Source organism: Triturus cristatus, chromosome 10, assembly GCF_964204655.1.
Source record: "Triturus cristatus chromosome 10, aTriCri1.1, whole genome shotgun sequence".
NCBI classification, from domain to species: domain Eukaryota; kingdom Metazoa; phylum Chordata; class Amphibia; order Caudata; family Salamandridae; genus Triturus; species Triturus cristatus.
The window spans coordinates 1,155,154,221-1,155,175,203 of record NC_140593.1 but is presented as its reverse complement, the minus strand read 5'-3'; the positions used below and the strand labels follow the sequence as shown (position 1 = coordinate 1,155,175,203).

At 44.4% G+C, this 20,983-nt stretch overlaps 2 protein-coding genes across 2 annotated transcripts in view; both read left to right on the top strand.

The window, feature by feature from the left end:
• LOC146796799 (ER membrane protein complex subunit 3-like) overlaps window positions 1-20,983 on the top strand; it is a 65,622-nt gene that overhangs the window by 24,818 nt on the left and 19,821 nt on the right. The window contains exon 2 of the mRNA XM_085629513.1: window positions 20,902-20,959. Coding sequence (XP_085485639.1) covers window positions 20,902-20,959 — 58 coding nt within the window. The remainder of the gene's footprint in view (window positions 1-20,901; window positions 20,960-20,983) is intronic.
• On the top strand, window positions 14,857-16,228 carry LOC146796800 (KH domain-containing, RNA-binding, signal transduction-associated protein 1-like). The gene is given in 2 exon segments (XM_085629512.1): window positions 14,857-15,050; window positions 15,052-16,228. Coding segments are annotated over 2 exon segments (1,176 nt in total). The 5' UTR covers window positions 14,857-14,886; the 3' UTR covers window positions 16,064-16,228.

Below are 20,983 nucleotides of genomic sequence, written 5' to 3'. Positions count from 1 at the left end.
GTGAACTGAAGAAATCACTTGGAGAAAGTGATAAGGAGAAAGTCTGAAATTCAGCTGTCTGAAGTAATCCAAAGTTTGAGAAATTACAGTAGTGGAGTAGTAGAGGCTAAGTCAAAAGACAAGGTCAAAGTAGTAAAATGGCTAACATAGAGAATAATCAAAGTAGATGTGCCTTCTTAAGAAGATGGTGTAGAATGTGCTGCTGCTGTACTGGATTATTAATGCTACTATGGGGTATTTTAGCTTTATTAGTTACATTTAGAGTTTCAATAGGTACATTTGAGATACATACTGAGAATGAGACAAATGTAGAAAAGAATTTGCAAAAAGTAGTTCCAACTAGAATTAGTAATACTTGCATGCATAAAGATAGGTCAATTAATGATTTTTCTAGTAATGTTTTTTCAAAGTTGTTATACGAATATGTGAAAACAATGGAAGTAAGGGATTGCTACGTTTTGTATGCAATTACCTGCATCCGTTTCAGAGGGTGTTACTTATCATCATTTACCAGCTACGTATGGAATTTCTTGTAGTGTATTAAGTAGTGTTTTTTATTTGTTAGGGAAAATAGATTATAAGATGTCTAACAAAGATAGTATTTTTGGGCACTTGCCAATGAACAAAGAGCTGAATCCAGCTAAAGAAGCTAACATTTTTGGTGAGATTTTTATTGAGAAAGAAGAATTAACATTAGATTACATTTTTAAGAATAATTTAACTTGTAGTTTGGAAGAAGAGGAGAAAGTTTTCCTGAACATGGTGGAGGAAAGGAGATTGAGTATGCATGAAAAGGCAGGGAAATATAAAGTGAGTGAGACAATTTGGGACATTGAGATGGGAAAAGAATTGAGAAATGGAGCTAGTTCAACTTTAGCTTTAGATGCACCACAGAAGGGTAAGCTGTGCATTACAAGAGGGAAATCCCAATATGATACATATTTTGTTGGGACTAGTGAATGTCATGATACATACTTCATTGCAACAGGATGGGGTTTCAGAGGTGGAGAAGATACAATTTTTCCAGGATTGTATTATGTTTGTGGGAACAAGGCTTATTACAAGTTGCCTGACCATTGGTATGGCACGTGTTATGTGGGCCTGGTTTTTCCAAAGATTTTTCATATAGATAGAATAGAAGATGTAGAACATATTAATTTACTAATGCGCTTCAAGAGGGAAACTTGGTCTGAAATTGTGGGTGACATTTTTGGAGCTTTAATTCCAGCAGTGGGAATTTCTTTAAATGCTAATGGGATTCGGAAACTGTCAACAGTGGTGGATCGCTTATCGACAAATACCGCTGGAGGGTTTCTTTTGGTGAATACGGAACTAATTGCCGTGCGTGCTATGTCTATGCAAAATAGACTTGCTCTTGATATTTTATTGGCTAAGGAGGGTGGAGTTTGTGGAATGCTGAAAGTTCAACATTGTTGCACTTACATTCCAGACGAAAGCAAAGACCTGAAGGTCTATATCAAAAATATTACTGATTTGCATGAAGAATTAGTACCACTTGAAGCTGAAAGTATCTGGACTAAAATAGCTAATAAGGTGATAGCTGTTAAGAGTTTTATTGCAAAAATAGGTAGTACTATTATAGGTAAGATATTGTTTCCTTTAACTTGTATAATTGTTGCTTTATTGATATTGAGATTGGTGTGTTTGTGTTGTAAAAACAGGGGAGGGAAAAAGAAAATAATGAAAAGAGAAATAAAAGGTTGAAAAGAGAACCACAAGAAATTGAATTAGAAGAATTAAGGTAGAGTGTCTACTTAGAAACAAAGAGGGATGATGAAAGAGTGTCTGGTGTGTAGTGTTGTGTAAGGAGGGAAAAGACATTTCCAATTTCTCCTAAAATGGGACTAAATTTCACAAAATTTTTTTTGGGGTTATTTGGTGATAAAATCACCAAAGGGGGGATTGCTGGAGCAGGATTTTCTAATGAAAATCTATAGGGTTTTGAAGCTCTGGTTTGTCTATTTGTCAGAAGTTAATATTATTAATTATTAATTACTAATTATTTGTTTTGTGTAAGTGTTTTACTTACCAATATGTATGTATGTATTAACAAGAGAGAACTACACGTGGGAACGCGTATGTGTTGCTATTAACAATGTGCATGTTTTATTAAATAAACGTTGCGGAGTGCTGTTTATTTTAAGCACGAAACGCTTTTGAATTAATGCTTTTCTGTGTTGCTAAAGCTAGATAATTACATACACATAAGGGTATTAGTGGGGTTAACACTGTTTAATCACTATGCTGTGGTAACGTTGTTTTTGTCTCTTTTAATTAAGATGGTCCATTTTGGCCTAACCAAACATGTCCGCCGTTTGCAGCCTGGCCTCGAGTGAGAATTTGTGATGAGAAGGCCTTGCTGAACACATTTGATCACAGTCCTTGCCTGGTTAAAACTTTCCGTGAGGACAGCAGCAGTTCTGGGCAGGTTTCCAGATGTATTGGACAGCCTTGGAGGACAAAGGAACTGTTAAGAAAGAACTCTGAGCATTGTGTCATCGCTGAAGAAATGTGGTTGCTAAAGGATACATTTTTATTTTTGGTTCCTGTTCTGTCTTTTTATTTTTGTGATTTCCTGAGCGGAGATTTTCCAAATGTAGCGATGCTACATCCTTTCCTGCTCGCTCTGCTCAGCGGTTCGGCGGATGTGTTAACATTTAATGTTTCTTTAATATTGCAAGTTTCATTATAAATATACTAGACTAGAGAGGGTCTGCGTTCATTGCATTCGGGATTTTGATGCCCAAACCTGCGTTGGTGAGAATCGATGCTGAGGACGGTGACTTGGGAGATTTCTATTGAGAGACTTGTCCTGATGACCCATTCTGACATTTAGCTAGAATAGGTAATTATGAGAAAATGATTTATTCTGATTAATTTCTTTTGACTAATTTTAGATAAAGAATCATAATTTTAAATACGGTGTTGGTGATTATTTCTTGTCAATTATTAAGTACTCTATTGATTATTGATGTATAGATTGTTTAGATTATGACAATTGCAATAGCTAGGTCTTATCGACCTCGGTGTAGATGTGGGGTTTAGGGGTTTAGGAGTTTTCTTTCCACAGGTTCAATGCTGGTGGAGTATTTGAGTGTATGTTAGTGAAATGGGCCCTAGTGTATGGTGAGTGTATGTGCGTGTAACTGTGAAATTACTCTATCCGTGGAAGTAGGGAGATTTTGTACACCCCAATCTGCATCATTCCTACGTGGTGGTCCGGTCTTTATACGACATAATGGGGAAGACAGACGCTAAGCAATCCCGGCTCCCCTTTGAGACCCAAAAGAAAAAAACCAGTGCCCCGCCGCCGGGTGACGGCGATTCTGATGGAGGGGACGCCGAAGAGGTGGACTGGAAGGCGCTCCTACTTAATATGCCTGGACTCCGTAGTGCACAGACTGGACCAACAAGAGGAGCGAGTTAAAGAGTCGGAACAGCGGATTTCTGGGCTGGAGGATGGGGCGTCGGCCACTACATCCAAAGTTTCGCAGATGGAGAGATTGCTGAAGGTGATCTCCGACAAGAACGAAGACTTAGAAGCGCGATCACGTCGCAATAACGTACGCCTTATTGGTCTGGCAGAGACTACTTCTGTGGGCAAAATGGAACTCTTCATTGAAAAGCTCCTGTCTGACCTTTTTGGCGCGGATGCCTTCTCTCCACAGCTGGTGGTGGAGCGAGCCCATCGCACCTTGGGCCCTCGCCCCGTGCCCGGAGCGCCCCCGAGACCTGTCGTCATCCGCTTTCTGAATTATAGAGATCGCGATACCCTACTCCGCCTCGCCCGGGAGAAACAACCTGTCCACTTTGAAAACACCACGCTCTCCTTCTTTCCAGATTTTACGCAGTCGGTGCAAGATGCGCGCCGTAAATTTGGGCCGGTCAAGAAACAACTGATTCACAATGGGATTCAATACTCCATGCTGTACCCGGCTCGTCTGCGGGTGGTCCACCAAAGCAAGCCTCACATCTTTCAGGATCCATCCCAGGTGGAACTATTTCTGAAGGACCATAGGAGATCTCCCGAGGCTGCCCGATCCCCGTTGGAGAGGGCGGGCTCTCGATCGCCCACTTCTGCTCTTGACTGATTAGGGACTTCACAGTTGCTATTCCTGTTCCTCTTGACACTCTTATAGTGTAGCCTTGCTTTGCTCCCTTCTTCTGCGAGGTTCTAGTGCTCGTTAAGTATTCTGCTCTGTGCCTTGGCCCTCTATTGATGAGCCACCACTAGTTGGGCTCTGCTGCTCTCAGGGGTTCCTAGATGTTGTTTAAATTTGACTTCGCCCTGGCACCTACCTCCCCCTCCCGTGCCTTCCGCTGGCTAATGACTCCAGGGGATAGCGGGTGTAATATCGGGGGAGTTGGATGGCGGGTCTGGACCCCTGGTGTCCCCCAATTGGGTGTTCCCCAGCAGGGTGTTCCCCAGCAGGGTAATGACAGGACATTGTGGGTTTGTATGGGGTGGGGGAGATGCCCGGCATGTTTAGGATGTCGGAGTGGGTGGGTGGGTGGTTCTCAAGGGGTTGTTTTTGTTTTGTTTGAATTCAGTATGGATGCTGTCAAAATGCATAGTGATGTTACACCGTCTGACACCTTTGATAAACAATGGCACCTGTGGAGACATTGCTCAGTGCGCTCCCTGACCTATGATTCCCCTATCTGCAGACATGAGCCACGCCGCAAACCTTGATCTTGGTGGGGGGGGGGGACTGCTCTCCGCTATTACCTGGAATGTTAGAGGACTGGAGGATCCGAGGAAGCGGAGACAAATCTTAGGTGCATTGGACAGATTAAATGTCCAAGTTGTATTCTTGCAGGAGACCCATATGGATCCCCATCGTAGAGGCGCCTTTGCCGCCAAATGGGCAGCGCACTCGATTCTTGCGCCATACTCGTCCTATGCGAGAGGCACTGCTATTCTGATAAAAAGAAGTGTTCCCTATACTCCCCTGGGCGACGCAGCAGACCGAGAGGGCCGATATTGTTTAGCTTGGGGCAGGATAGGTGTCGAAACCATCACCCTGGCATGCTCCTATGGCCCTAATTGCGATGACCCGAGCAGCTTCATTGCTCTTTGGAACAAGATCAGGGACGTAGGATCGACACATCTTATTTGGGGAGGGGACTTCAACGCCGTGCTTGACCCCGCTTTGGACAGGTCCAACCCTTCTGCACAACACTACACTAACACTCACAGATACCTGAGGGACATTTGCGACACTCAGGATGTCGTGGATGCCTGGCGTCACTTACACCCGACTCTAACGGAGGGCACACACTGGAATACTGCGCACGCCACGTGGGCCAGACTGGACTACATTTTGGTGTCCAGGACAATAGCCCCCTCCCTGGTTGCGGTGCAACATGTGGGCCGCACATTCTCTGACCATTCCCCGGTGTTGGCCAAGTTCCGCTCACCAGACATAATGGGGAGGCCACCAACATGGCGACTCCAACCCAATATTTTACTCGACAAACTTTTCCGTGCCGAACTATGTCAAGACATTGAAGACTTCCTCTCCTGTAACAAGGGATCGGTGGAACATGTGGCCACCCTGTGGGAAGCGCTAAAGGTCACAGTGCGTGGGATCTGTATCTCTAAAAGCTCAGGCGTGTTGAGAGCCTTACGCTCCACACTACATACATTGGAGAACACTCTGAGCTTATTCGACTGGTTTGGGGAGGGAAGAGGCCACGTCTGAGTTGGGAAATATTGACCCGTCCATTCGCGCAGGGTGGCTTTGACTTACCGGACTTCGAACTGTACTATCGCAGCGCTCAGGTGCACTACGTTCATCATTGGGTTCACCCCACTCCCTTTCTACCGCAGATAGCGGTGGAACATTGGTTAGCAGATCCTATCCCATTGGAAGGGGCAATATTTAGTGCGCCGGAGACACGGGCTGCGTACCATACCACGGTTTCCAGCTCCGTTCTAGCATGGCGGCATATCTCAAAAAAAACCCGCACTACACTGCTGTATTTCCCTTGGCATACCACCCCCTACTACCCCTTCTGCAGGAACAATTGTTTAAGAAATTCATGGCCAAACTCCACATTAAGTCATGGGGAGATCTATATCAGGACAGGCGCTTTCGTTCACAGACACACGTTAGCCGACCTCACACCTACTCCCATGGACACATTTCTTTACATTCGACTTCGCAGTGGTATTCGGGCATTGACAGAGGGGTTTCCTGACGAACCACCCACTTTAGACCCCCTACATCAGTTGCTCAAGGCTGCTACTCCGGCACACGCGGTCTCTAACCTATATCACTCACTACACCGGACCCAGAACCTTGCAAAGCGCGCGCCAAATGGGAGGTGGAACTAGGTGTGCCCATTGACGATGAGCTCTGGAGCTTTTGCTGTTTACAGACCGAACAGATTTCCTCCAGCAGTGGATTCAGGGTCATTCATTATAAGTTCTTACATAGGCTCTACTGTACTCCAGCTCACATGTGTAGGGTGGGACTCCGAGAGGATGATCTCTGTTGGCGTTGTCGCACACCAGCGGTGGACTTTCTACACATAGCCTGGGGATGCCGGGAAATAGCCGACTATTGGCGACAGGTGTATTCTGGCATTTCGGAGATGATAGACGTCCCATTGTCGCCCTCTCCAACGCAGGCACTTCTGGGCTACACGAAACCAATTGAGAGACCGGTCCGCAGGTTTGCCACAGTTGCTTTTCTCATAGCGAAGAGACTAATAGCATGTAGGTGGGGGAGGGGCAGGGCTCCTAAATTCAAGGACTGGATCAGAGACATGGTACAGTGTCAAGACACTCTGCTAAGATATGCGGAACTCCTGCCTACCGCATCCAGACCGGTGGATATCTGGGGTCCTCTTACGACGTATCTGTTGTCGCATCCGCAGACGTAGCAAGCCTTCCCTGTCAATATTTCCTCAGATTCTACAACACGATTTCCATTGGGGCAACCTGATTGAGAGGGCAGGCGTGGTGATCGGACCGGACATGGGATGTTCGGATGTCTCACTTCCGTCAGGCAAGCATGCGCTTCCGTAGATACCGGACTAACCTCCAGGAGCTGGCGTGCTCCACTCTGCTGTTATCGCCGAGTGGTGGGATTGGGGTCTCCCCTCACTTTTTTTTTTTTCTTTTGTCCTCCGACATTTGTGCGTTCAACAATGTGACTCTGATGTACTATACAATTGGGATATGGGATGGGAGGCCACTGCATATGACGGTTTCAACCTATGTGCAACCTGTACATGTTGATACGGAACACTTGTTAAATACAGGTTACAGAACACAAAAAATGCTGCAGCCCCTTGGACTATCATAATACACATCGGTGATTATTGTGCCGCGGCCGGCCCATGGCGGGTTGTAGGCGGGCAGTGTACAACACTAACACTGATTTTCATTCCACGCTGCCGGCTACTCGTTGGTTGTAGGCATGGGGCTGTGTATTATGTGTCCATGCTGAATAAAGGTTTTAAAAAATAAAAATAACTGACATCCATGTACAATCTCTCCTCCTTTTCTTTCTTCCCTCAATTTTCTTTGCTGTTGGTTTCTTGATCTTAGCAGTGGAGATGACCTCTTTCACAGTGCTCTATTGCAGCATGGACGTTGGAGTGCAGTGTGTCGTACAGTGAGGGGTTTTCCTTTACAGCTAGAGCAGTCAGTGGGCAGAAAATTCTAGATTTTCCTGCTGCGCCATCCCAGTTTGTATGGTATTCAATATGGTTCGCACTTCCCTGTTTGCTTGTGGCTATGGAGTTCACCGTCTACAACACTAAGCTGATTCAGTTGTCCACTATCACTAGAAGTTGCCTGCCGTCAACCATATTATAGAAGTCTAAACTGGCGTTATGCCACAGAATGTGACATTACTTTTATAATAGCTTAATACAGGATGTAGTTCCTAACGGTGTATTCCACCAGGCAGTCAATCACAGGGAAGTACACTTTTTCTCTTGGTATGTATTAGTAACGGATTAGTCTTAATTGCTGTGGAGATTTCAGTTATTTTAGGTGTTGAGGGACAAGCATCTATGGCTACATCATCTATATCCTGTTTGCGGCATTTTATTTCTTGGAATCTGTCAGAGGTGCAAGCCCTTCAGCGTCATGACAAGTAATCGGCTGGGGTTTTCAGCAGCGGGGTTATATATATTACTGAAACAGTTCTATCCATCATTTCTATCATGGGCGTGGATGCTGTGCTCTGAGATTTAAAAAATATTTTGAGTGGTTTGTGACAAGTTATGACACAGTAGGGTTCATATGGTAGTAGTACATTTCAGTTTTGGTGAGAAAACCACTATAAATGCATTGAGGCCCATTCACCATGTCCTTGTTCCTGGAGCCGACCTGTCCCAATCGCAAATCGCTTTACATTGATTTTTCATCCACTTGCCTCCTTTGGCTCAAATTACTGCATGGACGTGTCCTGGAGTAGTTTGTCGTTGGTGGAGAGAATGCAGCTTTGTTTTCTTTATGCCATGCCCACTTTGACTTTGTAGGAATCTTCGATAGCTCATTTCTGCAGTCCAGGTCTGATTTGAATCGCTCTTAGTACGTGGGCAATCTCAGGAAGTCATGCACAGCAGTTGCATTCTCAAGAGCCTTATCTCCTAATGTCTTATACTTTATTTAGGTTCACTTGAACTTTCTGACCTGAGAACACATCTAAAGAATTCAATACAGTCTTTCAGGAATTCTCATTTTTAGGTCTCGCCTGCGAACGCAGCGCGAAGCGCTGCTTTCGGCGAGATCTATTGTTGCTGACTTGCCTCGGAAGTGGGACAGGAGATGTGCACGCGCAGGCTTTTGGCGGATTTGAGTTGGTGTACGCGCACGTACACCAACTCGCACGTGTGCACATCTCCAGTCCCCCTTCCGTCCACGCAAGCCAGCTGCATGCAGTAACTGCGCCACCAAACAGCCACCCCCAGCCAGTGAACGCGTACTAGATCGTTGAACAACAAACACACACACCAGCCCCCACGTTACAACTGAGCCCCACTCACCGGGCTCTTTTGTGGCTGCTACAGGCTCCGTCTCAGGACTCCCCTGGTCTAATCTCCGCCTCACATGACCTGGAACACGCGGGGCTTCCCTCACTCATGGGAGCCCCGCACTTGCATCGGCGGCCTCTGCTGCCACTTCCGACCCAGGGCTTCTCATTACTTCTGCCGCCACCGCCACCGCGGGGCTCTCCCTCAGGCATGGGAGCCCCGCGTCACCACTTCTCCTCTCGGACAGCCACTCCGTGCGCGCGGGCTTCCCGCGGAAGGCGGAAGTCCCGCCCCACGACAGGCATGACGCTGCCTGACTTCCGGTTTTCGCGCCGAATCGGGCCGGCGGCGGTGATACCTTCACTCCTATTGTAGGGTGATATGCTCCACTGAATTTATTTTGCTTTGTGCAATGCTTGCCTTTAAAATGACTGCGCAGAATCCATCTATCCCCATCTGCACGGCTCGTCATTCGCGCAGGCGGAGATAACTCCTCCATGATTAAGGTAATGAGTAGTTTGGGGAATGTAATTGTGTGTGGCCCAGTGATCATCTTCAGAGCTGTATTGATGGTTGCTGCTGTCGCAATTACAAGCCAGCCTTAAAAATTATTGGGGATGTGAGGAGAAAACGCTACATAAACAGATTGAAAAGGGAAACACCTTGCTACATTAACAAAAATAATTACCTGGGTGGTTCAGCTTTCTGTTTATGAAAGTGATGAGCCTCTAACGACAGTAAGGTTGTGCTAATGGTGGAAGTGGATATATGCACTTTTTTTACCCCACCATGAAATGCAGTGGTGAAGGCATTGTAGAGTTTTCCCCCTTGGGGGTATGAATAGTTTTTGGTTAGTTTGGCGATAGTAAAGATTCTGTACTTTAGTCCAGGGACCCGCATCAGTCTTTGAAAGTGGGGTTCCACCGATCTAAAACCCTAAAGTTCGCCAAACCCCATAACCCAGGGAACTGATTTAGAGTGGGTATCAATGTAGCTCTGAGAGTGGTATGTTACAGCATCCTACTGTCTACCTTAACAAGAAAACTACTGCCTAAAATGTCTTTCTTATCCTTACACTTCTAGAGTAGGTGAAAGAGGGGGAAAATGTGTTTTAGCATTGCGCTTATGAGATTGAACTCAAGTGATTGATTTGGTTTAACACACCACTGAAGCATTGTACACCACAGCATACACACAATTCAATTGCCAATGAAGAGATGATTTGTTGGCAATGAAAGGGGTGAAGGTGTGGAAAATGGTATGAAAACTTTACCTCTTGCCTCCCTGGACGTCTGCTAAAACCCCTCTTTTCTGCCTCACAAAACACAAACGTATTCCTCTGGTACCTACTTTCTTCCCCCTCTTCTCACTGCTCTGCCAAGCTCTTCCCCAGTCGTCCATCTACACAAACCTCTTGCTCCTTATTACCTGTTCATCCTCAAAACGTCCTCTGCTTCCAGTTGACGATTCTTTCTGCGACAGTACTAACTACTGTAGTAGGGTCAAAAGAGAATCTGTCACATCCACAGATTCCTTAGTTATCTCGAACTATGCTCCTCGTTCAACAAGAACTGGGTCCTGACTTCAAGCCTCTATTAAAACCGAGTTGCTCTATCACCCCTTGCTTCTAATAATGGATTTGCAGTGTATGCAAAAATGAGTGTTGACTAATGAAGCTTGCCCTATGGGATTAATAATTAATGTGGTGAACCAGAACTGTGCAAAACTTCGGTCGGGTCCTGGGGCGTTACAGAGAGTTCTTACTTTGGACATTCAGTGCAAGTGTGAACTTGTGGAACGAGTACTCTATGCAAAAATAGCTGATGTTTAATCTTGGCATATCTTTTTTTTCACTCCTTATATGCTAATTCATATTTCATTTCTGCTGGTTTGTTTAATCATTGCCACTTTTACCCAAATGTAGTAGATGGTTTTGAGGTCTCTGACCATCACCTACTAATGACAAAACTGTTTTTGGTGCAAAATGTATTGTGTAGGATGTTGTAGAGGTATAATATAAGTCTGATATAAATGTAACAAAGCCTTGCGTGGGCTCCACAATGACAGTGTTGGTTTGGTCTTTTATTTGTAAACACCAAATTCCTCCTCACCCACTCTACCTGGTTGGTACACCTCTGCAATAGGTCATGCCCACCTTGAAGAAGAACTGAGGGATAAGCGGGAAATCTCTTTGCTCATGACTATTCAGCGGTGGTCAGTTCCCCTGCGTCTACCTAATGGAGACCCTGAATACGCTGTTCCAGACGGGCCATTGAGGTCAGATGGGTGATAATGAAAGCGTTGCTTGTTTGCTACTATCTATACAACCCTTGAAAACCTCAGTGTTTCTCAGAGGTTATCAAACTCGTGTAATATCAAATTCCATGTTTACTATCACCCTCGAATCTTTCGCTTTTTATTGTTTTTAACATGAGTTTGATGGAATCGTTCAATCAATTTTTGGATGAACTTGATAGTTAGGGCCCTGTGAAAGTTGTAGAGGACGATCATTGTTTTAACTACCTTTCTCTATTAATCACGGATTTCATGATGTTGAGGTAGAAAGTAGAACATTTTGAAGCAGTTTTTAGAAAATGTAGAAGTACAATAGTTAAAAACTGAGTTTTTATCTGACTGATTCCGTCAGAATATGGATTACACTTTAGCAGACAACAGTTTGCCAACAGCCATTGCTGATGACCTTGTCTCTTCCGCTCTACACACAATGCAACTGGTCTCTCGAAGTAAAACAAAATAACACTCCAAGATGGCTGCCAACACTTTTTTCTTTGCCTGTGCTTTCATTGCAGTTCTGAAAACGCAGGCAAAGGCAGTAGGCAGCAGTGGGCAGAAGGGTCCGCAAAGATGTGTGTAGCGCTGTATAGAAGCCGTTTTAAATGCTATTCCGAAAAAATCATCGACCCACCAAGCAATCTAGGCCTTTTGTTTTTTGCATATTTATATAGCGCGAACTCGACCCAAAGGTATCGGAGCGCTTTACACGAGCACCGTATTTACACTGGCACAGGGAGATTAAGTGTTTTGCCCAGAATCGCAGGATGTGGACGCAACCCCGAGGCTGGAACCCTTGTTTCCAGCACCAAAGTTGGCAGTCTAGCCGACGGACCACATCCTCTCCCCTGATAGTTTTACTTTGCACCGCTCTGTGAGTCACCTGTAACTGTTGTAATGCAACCCATTGCAATATTACAGACACACTACACATCACAACAGGTGTATATTGTGTTAAAAAAGCTCTCTTTTATTTAATTCAGTAGTCTTGATATCAGCACTGGAAGAATGAAAGGATGAATAGGCATAACGCTTTGCAGAGAAACAAACTTATTACTAAGGTGCTGATTTACAATTGTGCAGACAGCGTACTCTGTCACAGATGTGGCGGAATACCCTGTCCCCCAAAGCCTTGCCCCTTCCACCTTATTTAGACTTGGGTAGACTATCAGCTTCCGTTGACGGAGCCGCTGTAGGCTCAATCGATGGAAAGCTTCCGCCGACGGCCTGATGGAGAAGGGGCCATTAGAGGAAAGACTTTCTACCCCTCTCCTTATTAAAGGTAAATCCTGCTGGTGAAGGACGAATAAAATAACAAGCATTTGCAATGAAATAGGTCTCGTAATTACGCGAGTTTGAGCTATTGGCATTATAAATGACAATGCCTTTTATTTTTGTGTCTGTTTGTAAAACATAAATAAAAGGCATGGTTATTTACAATGCCAATAGCTCAAACTTGCGTAAATGCGAGACCTATTGCATTGCAAATGCTTGTTCTGGAGTAGGCTGAGACCATACACAAATAGGCATTGTACCACTGCATTGAGGTGTGACTGCTCTCAAGAGAGTTGATTTTCCTGGACTTTGCAATGCGTTTTATAGTGGAGTATGCATCATCGGGCATTTCTTGATCATTTGGCATATTTTTGAAAATGGCAACTCCGTTCGAGTTTTTCAAGAGTGTGAATATTCATGCCAAGGGCCAAGCGTCTGAATGGTGTCCAAACCCTCTAGATTAGCTAATGATGAGCTGCTTCAGAATCAGAAATTTGCAGCCTTGTATGATCACTTGAATGGTCAATGCATGTCCAAATGGTGGCTGATGCTTGTTCGATGCCGCTGTGAAGTATGATCCAGTAGCCTACATATAGAATTGTAGATGTATAGCTGTAAACTTTGAGGATTTCTTTCACTGAGAGTTCAGTAGACATCAGAGTTGTAAATCGCACCCCGAGTTGAAATTCACCGCCTTGTTGACCGTGATTGTTATACAACTTTGTTTTGTATTTGAGTACAAGTCCCAGAATTAATTTAAATAGCACTCTTTTTTTTCTATTTTTTTTGGTTGGAAGAAAAAAGAATACTACAACGTTTGTATTGAAGATTAATGTTCCTTTGAACCTATTTTCAGCCTTTTAGTTTTTAATTCTTCAGTACTCTCAAAGTGTGAGACGGAAGCACTTGTTTGTAACCGTATGTGATACAAAGTTTGGAGGTCTTTTTCCGGAAGTGTGTGTCCATGGTCATGATTTTGCAGTGTTTGGGGAACACACAAGGAGATAAAACCCTTGTTTGGGGTTGAGATGTTGTTCAGATCTTCAGTGAGCAGCAACTTGGGAATCTTGAGTCTTAGGTGGTTCTAATGTTTCTTGGCTTACAGCAACCAGTTCATTCGGACACAACATGCAACAGTGGTGTAGGGTGAAATGAGGGAATGAGTGATGTCACCATTTTATGTAGACTGCACACATTTTTAACCAGCAAGTTCAGTACTAACCTCGAGTTACCGATAAAAATGCCAGTGTCTTTGCTTAGTGGCTTATCTGCTATGCAAACAGTCTCTATCTAGTGTTGTGAGGAGTTGGTGCCCAGCTTCCAGTTGAGGTGGGGTGTGCACTTTAGTTGTACCCATGGCCCAAATCAGTATTTTTATAAACCTGAGGCAGGATGCCTTCAAATGCAACTTTTGTCCCAACAACAGGCATTGAGATTCTTTTAATTCTTCTTGCTGGAACTCGACTTTAAATATTTTTCTTCTTTTCACATCAAAAATGGACACTGCCCAATCCCTTTGTTTGTTTGTTCTTCTCCTCTAGATGTGATACCCAGAATGCTTTTATGACCTGTACTTTGTTTCCTATTCCAACAACACCCAGAGCATGTTATGACTTGCCAGGCAGTGAATTAAATGCACCTGGTCGAACCTGCTTTCCTATTTAGCTGCAGAACATGAATGGATGCCAGCCAGCTGGCTAAATATGTGACGGAAAAGACTGTCTTTGGGAACACAGACCTGGTATTCACATAAATATGTGAAGGAAAAGACTGTCTTTGGGAACAGAGTCCTGGTATTCGCAGTCTCAGACTTGCTACGTGGATGCCTGGCATCAACCTACCTGAAGTATTTCAGAATCTTGCCCTTTATTTCTATAAGCAACCTGTCATGGTTCTTCAGATGAGTGCAGCGAAAGTCACATTAATTGCAGTTAAACTCTATACATCATTGTGGTTCTGTACGATAACACCAGGTATTTAGAAGAAACTGATCAGCGTAGGCGAGGGAGCAGCCATAGTTCAAAACTCCATTCTCCAGTGTCCTTTCAAAGTTTCTCTAAACTGTACGAGTCATCCTGCTCCGCCTGCGTCTTCTCCTTTACTCTTTTATAAATACCTGATGTTATTGTGCAGAACCAGGACATAACAATTTTACTTGCGCATCTACAGCCATTGAAGGATGATCGACTTGAAAATATAAAGAGGAGCTTTCTCGGTCTTCCACCCACAGTTCGCCTTTCGTGACTGCGCAATCCCTGCTGGCCCGTTTTATTCGGCCTTTCCTTCTCACACGCTGCAACTATGCAGGCCCCAAGGAGCATGCTCGGTCGAGGTTCTCGCCGCGGTGGTTTCAAAGGCTCCCGCGGAGGTCGGTCTGAGCCGCCTTCCGCCCCCCCAACCCAAGAGCCCGAAAGCAAATACCTGCCTCAGCTGCTGGCCGAAAAGGACAGTCTGGATCCGAGCTTCACACGCTATGAAACTGCTGAGCACTGAAATTGAAAAGGTCCAAAAGGGAGATAAAAAGGACGATGATGAGGCAGACACATACCTTGACTTGTTTTCGCACAAGAATATGAAGCTGAAGGAGCGCATTCTTATTCCAGTTAAACAGTACCCAAAGTTTAATTTTGTTGGGAAAATCCTGGGGCCACAGGGCAATACTATTAAGAGACTACAAGAAGAGACGGGAGCCAAAATTTCCGTGCTGGGGAAGGGTTCCATGAGGGACAAAGGAAAGGAGGAGGATTTGCGAAAAGGCGGCGATCCAAAATATGCCCATCTGAACATGGATCTGCACGTGTTCATCGAGGTCTTCGGACCCCCGTGTGAGGCGTACACGCGCATGTCGCACGCAATGGAAGAGGTTAAGAAGTTCCTAGTGCCGGATATGATAGATGACATCTGCCAGGACCAGTTTTTGGAGTTGTCATACCTGAATGGAGCCCCACCAGAGGCTTCGCGTGGTCGTGGTGGTCCACCTACCCGCGGAAGAGGAGCCCTCCCTCCCCCACCTCCTGCTCCAGTTGCGAGGGGCCGTGGTGTGCAACCACCTCGTGGAGCTATGGGGCCCCGCGGGGCGCCACCAGGTAGAGGCGGTCCACTCCCAAGAGGCGGTAGTGCGGGTCGGGGTGTCCCTCCTTCGCCTTCTGGAAGAGGCATGCCTTCAACCCGTTCCAGACCCCCAGGAATCCAGAGGATACCGCTCCCACCACCTCCAGCCGCAGAACCCTACAACGATTATGGCTATGAGGATACCTATGCTGAGCAGAGTTACGAGGGGTACGAAGGCTACTACAGCCAGGGTCAAGGAGATACAGCAGAATACTATGACTACGCTCACGGTGAGACACCAGAATCCTACGACAGCTACGGTAGGCCGGAAGGGCAAGATGACTGGAACAGTTCGCGTGCATTGAAGGCTCCACCAACCCGGCCTGTGAAAGGCTCATACAGGGATCACCCCTACGGACGCTATTAAACAGTTATTACGACGGCATTGTGCACGTTCCCAGATACTGGTTTCCAGACTCATCCTGTTGCTTTTCAGGCAGACAAGTAATTGTCTAACTATTCTTTCGTGCTCTTCTTCATACCAGCTTCTGTACCAAGGAGTATTTTAATGGCGTTCAAATAGTTGTACAAACATCTAATTTTATGTGTAGTGTAGCCGAGACGTTCTTTCTAAACGGTGTTCTGCTGTTCGTTTCAAAAGTTCATTTCAAACTAATTACGGCTTTGTTGTGAAGTCAGTTGGTTCAAGAAACCAAAGTATTTATTTTTTTACTTTTTCGTTCAAATATTAAAAGTTGTAGCTACAGAACTCCAAACATAGGTTACATTTAAAAATATTTTTCCTTTTTAATTTTCCGTTCGGCTTTAAAAGCAATGCGTAAATTGTTTAAAAAAAATCTTAGCTGATTGGCAGTCAAAAAGCAGATTGGCAAATAAATAGTGTTTCACGTTTTAATACAAAAACTATAACAGAGGGAAATATTGGTCATAAAATTGGGATGCTGCCCCTCCACCCCTTCCCCACCAATTGAATTCGTAACTAAGTAACTAAATTATTGGTGGGGTAGGTTGAAACGCTATAACTGATCTTGTAGGTTTGGCATTTATTGGCCACCGTCTTGTGTGCCCTGTGCCTGCATGCTATCGGAAGCTGGATCCTTCCCGCCCCCTTTTGTACTTTAGTTGTAGTCTTTTATTCCCTTTACTTTTCTGGCTCGAGACTGGTAGTTCTTGATCGGATTCCTGATATGTTCAATACGATTTAAGTAGCCTTCTGTGGGAGGGGCATGAACTTGCTGAACAGGCAACGTCCCCCTGGATGCGGGAGTGACTTGAGTGCTTGGAAATGCAGTGGACCAATCTGGCCTTGTTCAGTAGGGACCACCACCCTTTCCTGCCCAACAGCAATGGCCCTAGGAGTGCTGCTCCACGCTGCGTTCACTAGGTGACCACTCCTCTCATTCTGATCTCAACACATTGGTACTTAAAACACTGCAGTTAGGGGAAGGAGCAAACCATGAAAAGCTTCCTTTTTGTACATAGTTATCAATCCTGTGGGTTTGTACACCGTCCTTTCAGTGTGCGCGTAGGATAATTACTTAACGAATGTGTGAAGACTGCCTAAATAGGTAGCTAAACTTATGTCAAAATGTCTGCCAGTTTTGTCAATAAAGTTTAGTCATTTTTTAATCAAAAAAAAAAAGAAAATATAAAGAGGAGCTGAGGATTTGTCAGGAATCTGGAGTGTTCTATTATGATCAACATTTATTGATGCTACTTTATAGAGCCCTGAAGAAGCCCTTGTTGTTGGGGGAAACACTTTGGCTGCGCCTGTATGCCTGATGAAGAAGAATTTTGAATGAAGAATTTTCCTGTACGCACTGGGAACTGTGGAATGAAATTGTTGGAACCTAGACTCATTTCTTGTGATCATATTGCCTCTCATTTTGTTGTTATAATTGTATCTGATTTATGCCCATGTGGCAGCTGGTCATTTGAGGTGGGCAATATAAAATGTGTGACTTAGGTGTGACTATACAAGGTGGTGCAGTAGCTTATACCTAGGCTAGCTGCCATTCTTTGTTCTACGTTTTATACATCGTGTCTACTTATTTTTTTCAGTACTGTGGCAATGCCTTCTGTCCGAGTATGCTTCTTTATGTAATTCTATCAGTGCAGAAAATTCTTGAGTGAGCCACGCGACTGTTGACAAGACTAAGGAACATCTGTCTGTCTGCCTGCTCTAGCTCACACTAGTATCCAGCAGTGACTAATAATCAGAGTAGTACTGTTTAACCTAGGAGTGAGTTCTGCATACATAACACTGGTTCCCCTGTGAGTGGAGTGCAGAGGCAGCTGGCTGTCCTTTTGGCGCCCTTACACATCCCAGTTGTTCCAGTAGCAATTGGCTCACACAAGAAGCAGTTGCTGAGTAGACTCTTCTGAGTACTTCAGCTTCCCTACATGAGCTTTGGGATTGACAAGGGGTGGGGGCAGAGGCTACCAGGCTAAGATTTAGCCACGGCTTCAAAGATACTTCATACTTCGTCTCACTGTCTGTGAAACGACTCGCTGTCCCACAGTGTGAAGGCTAGTCTTTTGAGATGGTTCTTTCTTTTCTTTTTGAGGTCATACGCAAAGTTCCATATGTGTTGCTGATTTATTTAAAGAGGCCATAGGTCAGAACTTGTAGCTGGATGTTTTCCCTCTTATTCATCTACGTTTCACCTCAGTACAATTTGGTCTAGTTTCCATGATTGCGCTCTGTGGCATAAAAATCTCAGCGCAAGTGCAGGAACTACTGTTTGTAATCACTCACTGCACATGTGCATGAGTCTGTTTCAATCTAGAGTGCTAACATGATATAGCATGGATCTGAGGGTGGACCCACGAGGCAAGGCAACACCCACACTTCTAGAGAGAATTTAACTGTGGTTGCAGAACTGCATGCGGGGGTGTGCAATTTTATATAATATATGTCAGAAATCTACTTCTCCTAAAAACAAATCCAGTTGTCCTTTTTGGTGACACGTTACAGCATCGTTCTTAATATATTAGCCTCTGATTATGCTAATTTTACATCAGGGTTTGAAATCTAGTAATTTTCTCATTTTCCTGGAGATCAGCAAATCTACATTCGGGGGCAGGAAGGCTTTGTGACGTAGTAGTTCCAGATTTGGAAGTCCCTGCGAGTCTGTACAACCAATAACTTGGATGTTGAAGTCAATTTATTCATCCATTCCTCACCAATCGTTTCACACACTTTAAATGATTGGATCATTACTCCCGACCAGGGCAGGTGTAGAATTGTTTTAGTGGTGGGGAAAGGGGGTGGGGGCTAGAGGGGTAGAAAAGAGAGCTTGCAGTCTCTCAGAGTTTCGCATGACCAAATATAACGTAGAACACACAGCAAGTGCATTTGTAAAGCACATGTTCACCCTAGGGTCTCTTGGTTCTGAAGGTAAATCTATCTATTGTTGCCCAACTCTGTTTTACTCATGTTATCAACCCTGGAAGGAAGAAAGGAAGGCTGAGTGGACCCACTGTGATTAAAACCTGTGGCGATGTATATTTGCTTGTTCAATAATGGAATTCATAAAGGTTTGCTAGAAAAATAGTAATCGAGCATGCTTTTTCTTCGTAAATCTGCACAAATGTAACCGCATATAACTGCGAGTTCACTTTTGTGTCTTTATTTAAGATTTGAGCCCATTTTAGGTTGTCTATAATAGTTTTGCCAAAATACTACCTCAATCTTATTTTAAATATTGACATACTCCAAACACACACTTCTAAAATATGCCTCAGAGAAAGGGTATCTAACGTTTGTTTAGTTTTTTTAGAGCTTTCCAGGCTGTGCTATTTCCTTAGAGCTGTTTTTTTTATCTGCAGCGCGGCACATTCCACATGACCACTGCATCCTAACATGGGTGGTCATCTTGGAATGGTATTGTCCATAGTGCATAATTGTTTTATTGTTCAAAAATGGCCGGCAGGTTTACAAGCCTCATGTTGGCCTTCTTGAATTGGCACGAATACAATAAACAATGCTCGTACCATTCCAAGGTGGCTTCTGAGTGCCATGTTTGCTGAGCAGCTAACTTGCAATGGTATTGTGCATCGTTTATAATTGTTTTAGTACTCCAGGTTAACCACCACTTTGCTTCTAAACCTAGAGACCATGTTGAAATTAAAGTGATGATGCGCAGCGATGTTACACACATACCATACTACATTGTCCTTCTGCTACTAAGTTTAATGTTCTATTTATTGCAGCCACATTTGTGACAGCATTTTTTCCTTTTAATTTCTCCTGCAAGTGCTTGTTGAATTTTGTGTGCGCGTGTTTTACTGTGAATGCAAGAATGCATCCATTAATGTTTGAGTGGACGCGTGGTTGCAATGAAGGGTGATTTGTGCATGCATGATGAGTTATTGCGTGCTTAAACTCACTATTGACTGAAGAGCTTTTCACATTTGAAAGCCTGACCTATTGGCATTGCCAACGCTTTTACTGGGAGGGCTGTGGGAAGGTATACTACTTTATGTACTTAAATTCCCTTTACTTGCAGTTTTGTTTTCCGGGAGAGTGAACAAAATGTATTTTCGCCAACAACTGTGCTGTAATCGCAAGGTATAATTTGGTATTCCAGATTTCTGACAGCCTGGCAAGTCGCATATCCCTAATCTCGTCTTCTTTTCGTTTCATAAATGTGTTCATTATCTTTGAAATTACACTTGTTGTGCACGGCATGCTGTGGCTGTATTTTCAGAGCATGGTAACAGAAGGTAAAGGCAGATGGGACTGGGGCAGCTGCTTTAAAAGACCGATTCAGTGGAACGTTTGGGACTGGTGTTTTTGGCAGGGAAGTGGCTTTGACAACCCTTTTCCTCTACGATTTCAAGTATGGCACGCGCTACAGCCTTTTAAACTTTATTCTGCTCTACTTGGAATGCACTCCGTTACTCTTTGGTGATAATTGTGGCCTTTGTTCCATACTGCTGTGCGGATAGTGGTTATGTTTTAAAGTGGAATACGGCTGAGATTGACAGGCAGTGGTGATTGACAAGGTGACCGTAGTATGGCCCATGAAGTTTGTGATTGAACATGGTTCGGGTAGCTCTATTCTGCTGAGGTTGATGTACGGTGTGCTTGGACATTGGAGCTCGCCCAGTGAGTGAAATTGTGTGGTTCTGATAGCATAACTTTTGATGACATCCACACACTTCAGAGCCAGAACAGTCGCAACTTGTGTGTTCTTTCTAATGCTTAACTCTTCTTCTTTTTTTTTTTTTATCTTTCAGTCAAATCTTAATCCGAAGCCGGGTGCTGAGAGAGAATGGAAGGTACATCCCTAAGCAGGTAAAGCTGGCAGGCCGAGAGTGC